Source organism: Antedon bifida, chromosome 6 (genome assembly GCF_963402885.1).
Source record: "Antedon bifida chromosome 6, ecAntBifi1.1, whole genome shotgun sequence".
In the NCBI taxonomy this organism is placed as follows: domain Eukaryota; kingdom Metazoa; phylum Echinodermata; class Crinoidea; order Comatulida; family Antedonidae; genus Antedon; species Antedon bifida.
Window position 1 is genome coordinate 10,920,253 of NC_136231.1, and position 12,294 is coordinate 10,932,546.

The 12,294-nt window shown below is 33.8% G+C and overlaps 1 protein-coding gene across 3 annotated transcripts in view; it reads right to left on the bottom strand.

Annotated features, from left to right (window-relative positions):
* LOC144845547 (asparagine synthetase domain-containing protein 1-like) overlaps nucleotides 1-12,294 on the bottom strand; it is a 94,314-nt gene that overhangs the window by 12,083 nt on the left and 69,937 nt on the right. For 2 of the 3 annotated variants that reach the window (XM_078702956.1, XM_078702957.1), the window contains 6 exons: nucleotides 8,581-8,664; nucleotides 7,231-7,324; nucleotides 6,403-6,437; nucleotides 4,101-4,221; nucleotides 1,798-1,865; nucleotides 400-483 (listed from right to left, as the gene is read on the bottom strand). In XM_078702956.1, the coding sequence (XP_078559082.1) occupies nucleotides 400-483; nucleotides 1,798-1,865; nucleotides 4,101-4,221; nucleotides 6,403-6,437; nucleotides 7,231-7,324; nucleotides 8,581-8,664 (486 nt within the window). Of the gene's footprint in view, nucleotides 1-399; nucleotides 484-1,797; nucleotides 1,866-3,457; nucleotides 3,835-4,100; nucleotides 4,222-6,402; nucleotides 6,438-7,230; nucleotides 7,325-8,580; nucleotides 8,665-12,294 lie in introns of those variants that run through there. The other variant, XM_078702958.1, reaches the window with a different exon arrangement.

A 12,294-nucleotide genomic window follows, 5' to 3' on the forward strand; every position in this document is an offset into this window, starting at 1 on the left:
TTTGATAAAACTGTTTTTTGATTGAAACTGATTACACTTTTGAATAATGTTATTACTACGTAAGCGTGGGGTATCGAGACACTACATGTACACTTCGCTATCGTTAGTGAATAAAGAGCATATCAAGATTGTTACAATATCGTGTGAGTATTTATTAGTATTTAAGTAGACAATTCATTACAGTGCCCAGCAACCAAAAAGCAGTACAAGGTGTACATAAAAAATTGAAGCAATTATGTCAAGTCATATAGACACTAATTGGGTCAAATCATCAGTTCTTAACACAGCAAGAAGTTCCATAGCAACCTTTGTGCTGTTAGATGGCTGCAATACCTTTGGCTCAGACCCATTTTCATTTCACTTTCAAACGGTAATCTTTCTATTCCTTATTATATTTACCTGTCATCTCTAGCCAAGTTTCGTTGTGGTATCCGATTAAGTTCCATTTCAAGTTCTTGAACAAGACCTTGCCATCCATCAGCTCTATGGATTAAACAAAGCACGACATATATTATATCTGTCCCTATATCTGTCCCCATCTGCTTTCAGATTACTTCTTTTGGAGACACATGTTCAAGGATACTTGTGAACATAAAAGTCAGTAACCAAATTTACCATTTATTGGCTCTATTTTACCACCTGAAAAGAAAAAACACAAGTTTCTTTGAATATATTTTAAAATTGACAGCAAAATTCAGACAAAAAGGTGCTTGTTACAACCGTTAATGTAGAAAACGCCAGCTAATGTCGAAACAACCGTTAATGTAGAACAACCCACCGCTTATGTAGTAAAACCTCCAGCTTATGTAGAAACAGCTTATGTAGTAAACAAAAATCAACACCAGCTAATGTAGAAACAGTCAACAGCTTATGTAGTAACGAAAATTGCCTCCCAGCTTATGTAGTTACTATCGCCAGCTATATGTTATATATTTTACAAAAATGTCTCATTCATGTGCAAATGCATCGATCTTTACTTAGCTATCAGTCTTTCCACCTCTCATAAGCAACCAACTTTCTAAAACGACCACACATCGTAAGCAACCATCTCTGTTAAGGCACCGCTTCTCATAATCGACCACCTCTCGTAAGGGATCACCTCCTCTCATAAGGGGCCACTTCTCATAATTGACCACCTCTCGTAAACGACCACCTTTCTTAAAGACCACACCTCTCGTAAGTGACCACCTCTTTTAAGAGACCACGACCTCTTTCTCTCTATTAAAGGACCGCTTCTCATAATCATCAGTGACGACTCTTTTAAAGGACCACCTCTCTTAACAACCCCACCTCTCGTAAGTGACGACCTCTTTTAAAGGACCACCACCTCTATTAAGGGACTGCTAAAAAAATCTAATTTTTAGTAAAAATTATGGGAGGTGGCCGCTTACCAGAGGTACCAAATGCACTAATTAGATAGGAAAAACAAACAGGCTTTTGAGGTGGCCGCTCACAGAGGTTCAACTCTAGTAAATAGCGGCCATTTTGAATTTATGCTAATTAACTCCCCCTTCTTGATTTTGGTAAACTTTGGATATGATTGGATCAACCACACAGACACAAATTATTATTCTGTTACAATTTGTTCTAGGTTTAACTATACTTTTACTGGACTATTGTGTGAATTTTGTTTTGTAAATCAAGTGTTTTCGTCTCAGGGCCGTACTAGGCCTAGGCTACATCGATTTCATTGACTTCCTGCCTAGCACTTTGTTATTACCCTCAATGCTCTGATGAGAGAGATTAATCAATAGTAATGTTTCTATATTTTAACACAATTAAGGCTTTTACATGTACCTAAAGCGAGTTCTGTGCCTTGAGTAGCCGGCCAGTTGCTCATCTGCTCCCATGCCAACAAGTACCACCTGCAATAAACCAACAAAGAGATAAATCGACCACATACAAAATAAAAAAAAACTGTTTAATTTATGGAACAATGAGCCCATTTTGTTGGTAGTTCTCTGGTCCCCAAAACCCAAGTATACTCTGGCTGAAAATAATTCTTTATAATAACTGGGAGGACATGCATGACATTGAAATTTTGTGGCTTGAATTTATCAGGTTAATCAGGTAGTGAGAAGTTGACAAACTTTCCGACAACCAAATTGCTTAGAGTTAAACAAGTTGGCTGTGCTGATATATCTTTCCTTCCACACTTGCTAGCATACTAAGTGATATAGGAGTATAAACTCAACACAAGATTTCTTATTCTTTCTAATTTATTATATAGTAATTTTAATCTATCTTATCAATAATTAAGCCAACTTGTATCAGTAGTAGTACTGCTATTATAACTATACTCATATGACACCTGTCACAAGTGGTATATTGTACTACAGTAGAACCTCCTTCATTTTACATACGGTACGGGACCAATAAAAGGCATACGTAAAACATGGGATTCGTAAAATCCAGGTTGACATTAAATTGACCACCATGCCCATACAACGAAATGGAAACAAAACATTTTTATTAATATTTAGTATCAACAATCGCTAGGCTGGGCCTAGCCAACACCAGTAGTTGTAGTATATTGGTATGACAGTGTATATGTAAATGAACTGATTTATTAGACACCATAGACCTATGCATTAAGCATAGAATTGCGTTGTCCTATATTATAACAATAGGGATATATCTAGATAAACATGTGTGTTTACGGCCATTTTCTGATTAAACGTGTGTATTGTAGTTGAGATCTTTGAAACTGTGAAGAAATATATAAAGCTGTAAAAACTGTTATAAAGTGGTTATTAGATATATAATTTATGTTTTTTAGGAATTTTCGCCATTTGTGGCCATTTTGTTTTAAAAACCTATTTCTCCTACCTGGATTTTCTAGACTTTTAGTATGTTCATATAGGCCCCTATAGAAATGCATTGTGGGGAAATAAATTCTGTTGCAACTTTTTTAACCATATTTCATAGTTTTCCTGTACTATTATATAATATCAATATGAAGTCTGACATTCTATCTATTGAAAGAGTGTTAGGTGTATCTCTTGGTGCATCGAAAGTGATGAGTTCAAATTTAGAGTACAACTAAATGCTTATCTCTCTACCACAAGAAATGTTCTCAAGACCATATGCTCTATTTATGATCCATTAGGATTTATCGCTCCCGTCCTCATTGTTACAAAGACGGTTCTTCAAAGTGTCTGCGCACAGAATCTTGATTAGGAAGATAAGTTGGGTCCCGAAGAGCAGCGCAAATGGGAGAAATGGTAGATAAAGAACTTGAATATACTAAGCATACCACGCTGTTACAAACCAATCAAATTTAAAGCAGTGTCTGAAGAATGTCATCACTTTTCTGGTGTGAGTGAAACTGTGTATGGTCAATGCTCCTACTTGCGATTGATTGATGGAGATGGGAAGGCAGTTGCCTCCTGTTTGCTTGGCAAGGCCAGAGTAACTCCCTGCTAATAAGATTACGATACCTCGTCTTGAGTTGAATGGAAGTGGTGGTATCAGCACGAGTGAGTCATATCCTGAAGAACGAGATGGATATTAAAGTACCAATAAAGGATTACTTTTGGACTGATAGTAAAGTTGTACTACCTAATGTTGATGATTGGCTCTACATCAATTCTTTAGATAACCAAAGTGATGAAGCAAGCCGAGGACTGACAACTCTCTAATTACTCACGACATCAAAGTGGACGAGTGGACCTGATTTTCTGGAACAAGATAGTGAATTAAAATGTTCAAGGCAAGATGCCGTCGACGAAGAAGCAACAAATCTTGTTTCCACAGAATTTAAACGCTTGTTTGCTGTTACAGCCGTAACTGCAAGTCCGACCGATGTGATTGGTAGAATAATTAAGAAGTTCTCTAAATGGACAATGTTAAAGATAGTGATTGCTCAACTTTTAAACCTGAAGACAAGATTAATGCAAGCAAAAATCAAACTTAAATCCAATGGCATCATGAATGAGTTATCTGGAGACCTTATTCCGACGGTTGATGATTTGCAACTAGCAGAGACATTACACATCGTTTTGTACAACTTGAACATTACTTACCTGAATTCAATGTTTGGCAAGAGTTTAAAGATGACCATAAACAAAATAAAAAAACCATAATAATGAGGTTCTTACTTTAGATGGACTTGTATAAAAATTCTTGTCTTGACCCCTGGCTGCAAACCAAATTGCACAACCTATACTGTCATCAAGAACAGTATTGTGGGGATAAACTAGATCACTTATTCTAGATGATCTGCAATAAAGAAAAATTGCATTTGATGATTCAATACCATAATAAACAATAATAGATGTATTTACCAAAATGGTAGACATGTAAAATGGCAATATCAGAGGTTTACAGCCAAAAGGATTCATTTAATTATAAAATATTTAAAAGACTATCACAATGTGAATTAGATTACAAAATAAAAAACAATAAGCATTGAAATATTGGAAGCAATTTAAATGTACAATAATAATACTAGTTAATTCAATTTAATGGAGCGCATTGCCATCGCCCTAGATTTTAATATGTTCTTTCTCAATCAATTCTCTTTCACATGCGTTAAAAACATTTTAATTTTTATTACGTCATCATATTAACAAATTACGAGAGTTACTTAATTTCGTCTATACAGTATATTTCACTCTGTTATAGCTCCTCAGAATAATTAGTGACCCGCATAATTAAAACTTATTATGGAAGCTGTTCAATTGTAGATGAATTCCTATAAAAATGTTGTCTATCTGATGTCATGACATCATCATATGGCCAGTTGAATTTAAAAAGTAAGATTTACATCTCTTTCGTAACAATTCATCGCAATAGCATGCATCTCGCTTTTTCGTGTCTAAAATTCTTCAAATTTTCATTAATGTAATTATTCAGATAATTATCTTCTAAAATTGCTATCTTTATTTTACATTTCAATGATGTTATTATGTTAAAAATTGGATTAAAAGATGGGTCTCGTAATTTCTTCTATGCTACACTGTATATAACATATACAGTGTATTCCGTAAATACTGTTATGCTTTATGACACCAAATTGGTAAAATTCAGCCCTGTAAACATATTTAATCCATGTCATAGGATAGCATAATAATATTTTAATGTATGTGCATGTGGCGTTTGCGCGGATAACTCAAACTCTTCTTCTTTGTTATTCTTGTTTCTTTCCACGATTTTTGTAGACAGCCTATATCTAATAATTGTGAAAATAAATTTGTATAAGATTGACATTGATGTGTAGATGTGAAGCCAAGCTTTACGCGTGTTTTTTATGAAAAAGTTGAAAAATTCGTAAAATTTATGTCTTTTTTTAAACAGTCACAGATTCTAAAGTAAATGGTGACATTTATATTTATTACATGGAAGGTGATGAGTTGTAGATATGGGATCATGCATCATTATGGCTAACCGGACATTGTGACGTCATCATATGGCCACTCAAATATAAAATATAGGATTTTTGTCTCTTCGTCATAGCTCATCACATTTAATAGAGTGCATCTCCACTTATGGCCGGCCTAACATTTTGGAGTATTTACACTTATCAATTGCTGACCCAGAGCCGACCCAGGGCCGGCCTAAATCGTAAGTGTAAATGGGGTCTTAGCCAATCAATTGTCTTTCGCATGATTTACCATTTTATAAATTTTGATGACATCATCATGTTCAAAAGCTTGAATAACTTTGGTCACTTATTTTCATCTTTACAGTAAATTTCAATATGTTATAGCTCAGTGATTTTCATGATTAAAACGTTTTCTGGAAGCTGAATTTTACAGTAGATACAAATTCATGTATAAATTTTGCGCATTGGATGTTGTGACATCATCATATGGCCAGTTGAATTATAATTTTCATATTTTGCGGCATAGTTCATGACATTTAGAAGAGCTTGCATCCATATTCTATGTACCCAAATTTCTTCAACACGTTAATATGTTGTTGCTCAGATAATTCCCTTCTAAAATTGCTATCTATGTGTTTCATTTTGATGACATCATGTTAACAATTAGAATAAAGGGTGGGTCCCATTATTTTCGCTTATGCTGCACTGTATGCAGTATGTATACAGTGTATACTGTATATATACTTACAACCAAAATAGAGGGCACACAAACATTTTATTTTCTTCAGATCGCAACACAATAGCATAATCGTTTTTCTGTGCACAATATTCAATAGTTTTGACGTGCACATGGCATTTGTGCGGCGGATAACCTAACTTGTCCATAGTGACGAGTTCAAATCTAGTTCATATAGATATCGCTGGCACCTTAAACATTGTAAGTAAACAATGACATCAGTATTGTATTAAGTGGTTTCAACTAATCTGTTCTAGTTCTGACATATTTCATGTATGGTATGAAATCATAAATCTGAAGAAACACTGAGATTTGATTCAATTCTTTACAACCAACATACCTCATTGATTGAAGTTCTTCATATGTAACATTCACCTAAAAAAATAAAAATATTGTCAACATTTTTATGTTGTGTATTTGCTGTATTTTTGGTGTGCATATAGTAATAGTGTAGCTGTACATCTAGGTGGTTATTTCCCGCATTTTGCTACTAATGTACACATGAATTTAAAGAAATCTTCACAGATGAAAAAACATTAAAATGAATGAAAAACATAAGAATCTTATTACAATGCCGATTTCTTCACACTAAGATTTCGTCAAAATACAATGAAAATGTGTATGATATTAAGGAGAAACATTCTTTTTGTTTTTGAAAGCCTGACAAGTTTAGAGGATACTACAGAAATTTAAACCAAAGAAGGCAGGACACCGTAGCTTCCTAAATGGAGACTACATAAAACAAAAATTGGACCAAAGCTACTTAAGGCATAGCATGCATAATCGGATTCATGAGACAAAATAGTATGTTGCCTAAATGCCATGTGATCATTAACTTTCATTGAACATGTCAACCACATAACATTGCTAGGTGCTGTAATTCAGGAAAATAGGTCACAAGAAATTGTATCTAATTGTTTGTTTTTGCTCTCTTTTGTAATGAAGGATTCTGGGGCACCTATAGCCAACTAGATTAGTTTCTTCATAAATTGATATTAATTGGCATATGCAATATTTTTGGAAAAAATTATACATCTACATAATTAAGCCTTGAGGAAATGCAATTACCCTTGTAAAAACATATTATTTTTTGTGATGCATGATTGATTTTAAGACATGCTCTGCAGTTTTTGTGTTCTAATATGAATATTTAACAATAATTTAGTACCTCTAAAAAGTTCCAATGTCTGTCTGGATTCAGATTTTGTAATTCTTGTAGGCCAGCAAGACCGGTTATCCTGTCTGGCACATCAAATGAACTCCTAAATCAAATTCAAACAAAATTTCATCAATAGTTAAACAGTATAATGAAAACTTAAACAACTATATTTACAAAAGTAGGTGATTATATATAAAATTTGCTTTGAGAAAGGCTATTAAAGGAAAGGAACAACCTAATATTTTACCTAACTATTATAAAAGTAACCCTACCAACTTAATATTCAGAACAATTTATGTTTAAATCGGATTTGTAGTTTTCTAGTAAACAGGATTTTAAAGCTGTTTTCAAGACATTTGAAAATCGCCATCTTGTGCTCATGGCAGCCTGTTTGTGACGTCAGATACGGCCGACGAAAATTTTAAGATTCGCGGTTGCATTCGGCGCTTCTATTGGCTAAGCGAATCCGCTAATATGATTGGCTAATAACGCAACATGCGGTCATGCAGGAGGGCGATGACACGGTATGAGCATGCGCTGGCTTGGTAAACAAACCTTCGATCGATCTTTTCTTCTGCAAGCCAATTCGTAAATCTTTCAGCTATTGTTAATCTATTGTTACTTTTATTGCCTAGCTGTTTCAAACGGGATTTGGTAGGGGAATTAACTGGCAAACCTTCCAAACGGAGGCTGTTAGTTGACGATGCAGTGTCTACTTTATTTTCGTTCAACACGAGTTCTAGGCCTAGTAAGGCATACAGTACAGATACACTGGCCGCAAGTACACCATTCTTCGACGGCTTGTTATGCTCGAGAATGTTCTTCTTCTCTTCTTTTTTCCTCATCAGCACGACGCAAAACTAACTCTCTTTCTGTATATTCTGGTTCCAAATTTTCTGAATTATAAAAACTCCAAGCCATATTCCGAAAATATTAGGTATGTTAGGCTATTTAATTGATTTTATTTATGGTTATATCCCGCACTTCCATATTGAAATACTGTACTAAGACGATGGATGCTTGGATTTGCTTGAATGCGTCCACCTAATCTGACGTCACATAATTGCTCTTAACCTGTCAAAATGGCGCTGTTCAATTTCCGATATGTTGTCGTTTAAGAGTCTATTTTTTAACTAATTTGCTTACTATTGTACCTTGAACCATTGTAATCATGTTTTTATTACATTTATCTATAAGCACAGTGGCACATTTAGCCCAGGGTGTTCCTTTCTTTTAAACGCAAATACACCTTATGGCACATTAATTGCATGTTTAATTGTACAATAATCCAAATGCTCGAACATTTGTATACATACACATCTCCAGTGTATATTAACTAAAAAAAAGAAGTAAACTTACGTTTGTCTCTCAGCATTGTCTGATTTTATTTGTTGTTGAAAAGCGACATTTATAAGGTCAATAGTTTCAGATATAGGAACATATCTAACAAAAAACAAATACATATACTCTGTACTGATGCAGACAATATTTCAGTCCTACACAATTTATACAAATATAGAAAAGGATAGAAAAACATGAAAATCTCAATACTGTAACATACACAGAGCAAAACAAGAGCAATCAGAGAGTTGCAACTTCCGCCAGGAGTAAAAAGATAAAAAATTGTGATAAAGTGGCGTCTTATAGTTTTTATTTAGTTTTGACGTTTTTATCCTGCTAACTATATACTATATATAAATATTTACCGCCCACCATATTATCTACGAACCTTTATTTTACCATTTATCTAATTCAATAATAAATATATATATATATTAAATATAGAAATTCCTTCACTTGCTTGCACTGATGAAGGGCTAGTGTTGCCCGTAAGCTCTGCTAACTTTTTTGGCTGTTTTACTTTATCGTTTTGATTTAGCTTTTTGCTTTTTTTTTTGTATCTCCATTGAGATCCAGCCACTGATACCCACAGCATTGTCATTTTTTCAGTTATTTGCCTTTGGATTTATATTATAAACGTGTGCCACTGATACAAAATCGTTTGTTAAATAAAGTTTATCGTTTATCATTTAACTCACACAAAAACCTCAAGACAAATATAACCTCCTAGAGGAAGGTAATTAAACAATCACAAAAGATTGAAAGAATTAATATAATATAAAATTTCAAAGCAAGTTTTGTACAGCAGTACAGTAGAATGCGATCAAGTATAAATACAATCTGTATAGTGAGCCCTCAATGTAAATGTATAACCTGCTTTTTCAATAATAAACTAAATATGATTGATGTTCTTGATAAAGCAATCAAATTCAATTATGGACAGTTTTCTTTTGACACTTTGAATTTGATGTAAAACAATATCTTGCTGCCACCTCATTGAACTACATTTAATGGGGTCAGATAAAGGTGAAATCAGCAGAAAAAAATGTCCAAATGAGTACTGAAAATTATGGTGTGGTACCAGAAAGTGATATAATGATGATATATTATACAGTCAACTCTTCCAATTCCGACCACCCTCCGGACTGACCACTTTGACCGGTTTTCTGGATGGTATGGTTTATAGATGGTGTTTGTTTACATACCTTATACACCTCACATTGGGTTGAGAATTAGGCTAGGCCCCCTCTAACTAGGCCTAGCTAGAAAGTATTCAGTATTATCAATACATTTGGTTTTTTTGGGTCACATCCACCACACACAGGTCACACGCACGACGACGTCATTTTTTTTTTTTTTGTGTAGAGATGCATAGGCCACACCTCCCTAATCATGTATCAACCAATAGAAAACGATAAATGAAAATCTAATTGCTCAGTTCTTTCTACGTACCTTGGCGGCGAACGATGATAAGAGAATTTAAACAAAACTTATTTCAGAAATTTATTAAACACAAAAGAAACGAACATAAAATGAATTGATTACATGAATTGACCTGATTTGAAATAAAGAAACTTTACAACCTTTATTACAATTTACATTAAAAATGACATTTTTACTTAAACTACTCATTAACATTTTCGACTAATTAAAATTTAACAGAGAATTTAAGAAAAATAAAGAGATAAATCTTTAGCTTACCTTTTCACCAGTCATGCTGCATGTAAACATTACTGTAATCCGCTCTTTTGAATTCTTTACTCCGGTAACATCGTTCTGCTTTTCGGCAAGTGTTCGATCTGGTAGTGCTCTGAAATAGAGACCTGTTTCATCACAATTGAAGATATCTTCAGGACCCAACACATAAATCAGCGATTTTACTCTTCCATTCAATCACAACGTTCTGGTCTACATCTCCACGTTCACCAAAAACCGTCACTTGCTTGATCTCATTTCGTTTTTTCCATTTTGTCAACCATCCATCAGATGCTCCAAAGTTATAGTTATGTTCAATTGCTCTGCAAATTGAGTAGCCTTTGCTTTTATCAATGGCCCGCTAATAGGAATGTTCTTATCTCTGGCCGTCCTAAACCACACCAACATTAACTGATTTAAATCATTGAATCTGATTTTCACAACTTGGAATTTTGCGCCTGTGTTCTCCTCCATTTTCGATTTCCATTTGTCTTTTGCTTTAAATGTTGTCTTTCCCACACCATATTTCTTTGCTACGTCAATTCGTTTCATACCGCTTTCTACATCATTAATTAATCTAAGTTTAGTCGCTACATCAATTTTGGTTCGTTTCCGTTTGGTTGCCATAATGATAAAAGTTTGCAATGAGACACGATTTTTATAAAAAGAATTGAATTAAAAAAAATACACAAAGACACAAGATAAAAAGATGCCATTTATTAAACAACCAACAAATAAAAGCAAGACCGTTTTTGTTTCTTTTATTAAAACAGTAAAAAAAACAACGCCCAAATCAAAGCTTTCGGTGCTTTCAGCGTGTCACACACGATCCAGGGTGGAAGGTCAGATCAGAGTCGGACATGCGGTAATGCTAACGAACTGAATGGCTTTGTTTTCTGATTGATAGGTGTTAATTGAGTCATCGGTGTTGTTATTTTCGGTAAACTTAAGTTCAATACATCGTTTATTTTAACTGGGCGTTCGGTTTATAAGGTAATTCTATTGTTCTTGACTGAATAATTTGGTCGATATTCGGAATTGAGAGAGTCTGTTTTCGGAATGGATTTTTGTACAGTAAGAATAGGCAATTTTTTAGGACTTTCACAAACGGCCGGTATAGCGTGAAAACCGGTTTTCTGGGCGGTCGGTTTTGGGAGAGTTGACTGTATAAGTTTAAAAAAACAAACAGAATCAGTATATCAAAATCACCATCACCACTTAGAAGGGCTGAACCAAGAACTCTAAGAAAGATACCAAAACCATTTGGAAAGGTTGAACCAGAAAATATACGGATACTAGAGTAATGAATGGAGATAACTATACTAAAAGCAAATTACTGGTTTGAACTATATCTGAGAATCTCTTCTTGTCAAACATTGTTGAGGGGTGTATGTGATTTCAATTGTAGTATATTTCAATTTTATCATCAAGATTTACCAAAATTAGGTCACATATCATTGGAACACTTGAATGTGATAAACATCAGATTTTCTATGAATTATGTTTGTTTTACATATTACTGTGAATTTTCCAAATGTTTTTACAATTTTATGCTATAAATAAAATGTGTACACTGTATGATGTATGTAAATTGACCTTGTTATTCTAAATACAATATATTGGTCTCCATGTATGCGGAAAGATGTAAGTATATTATAGTAAAATTTTCATTACCCAGAAAATATAACGGTTTTATAAGATTTTATTATAAATTACCTAATATTTTAATATAGGAAAATGTATTCAGGCCTATAATACAGGCATATTAAAAAAAAGTACTCGCATTCTCCGAACACACAATATGTTAATTAAAGAGAAGTAAATAAAACTAGATTTAATTCGTCACTATGACGAATTATAGGTTATATGCATTGATTTAAATAAAGATAATTGATTTTTAAAAGATATATTGATTGATTGATTTTCTCAGAATCTTTAATTATTTATAATATATGATACTGTAGGACCTTGCTAACGCGAACACCATAGCCGGTATCACAATCCGATCAAAGATCCATATGCGTATAATATCATAAA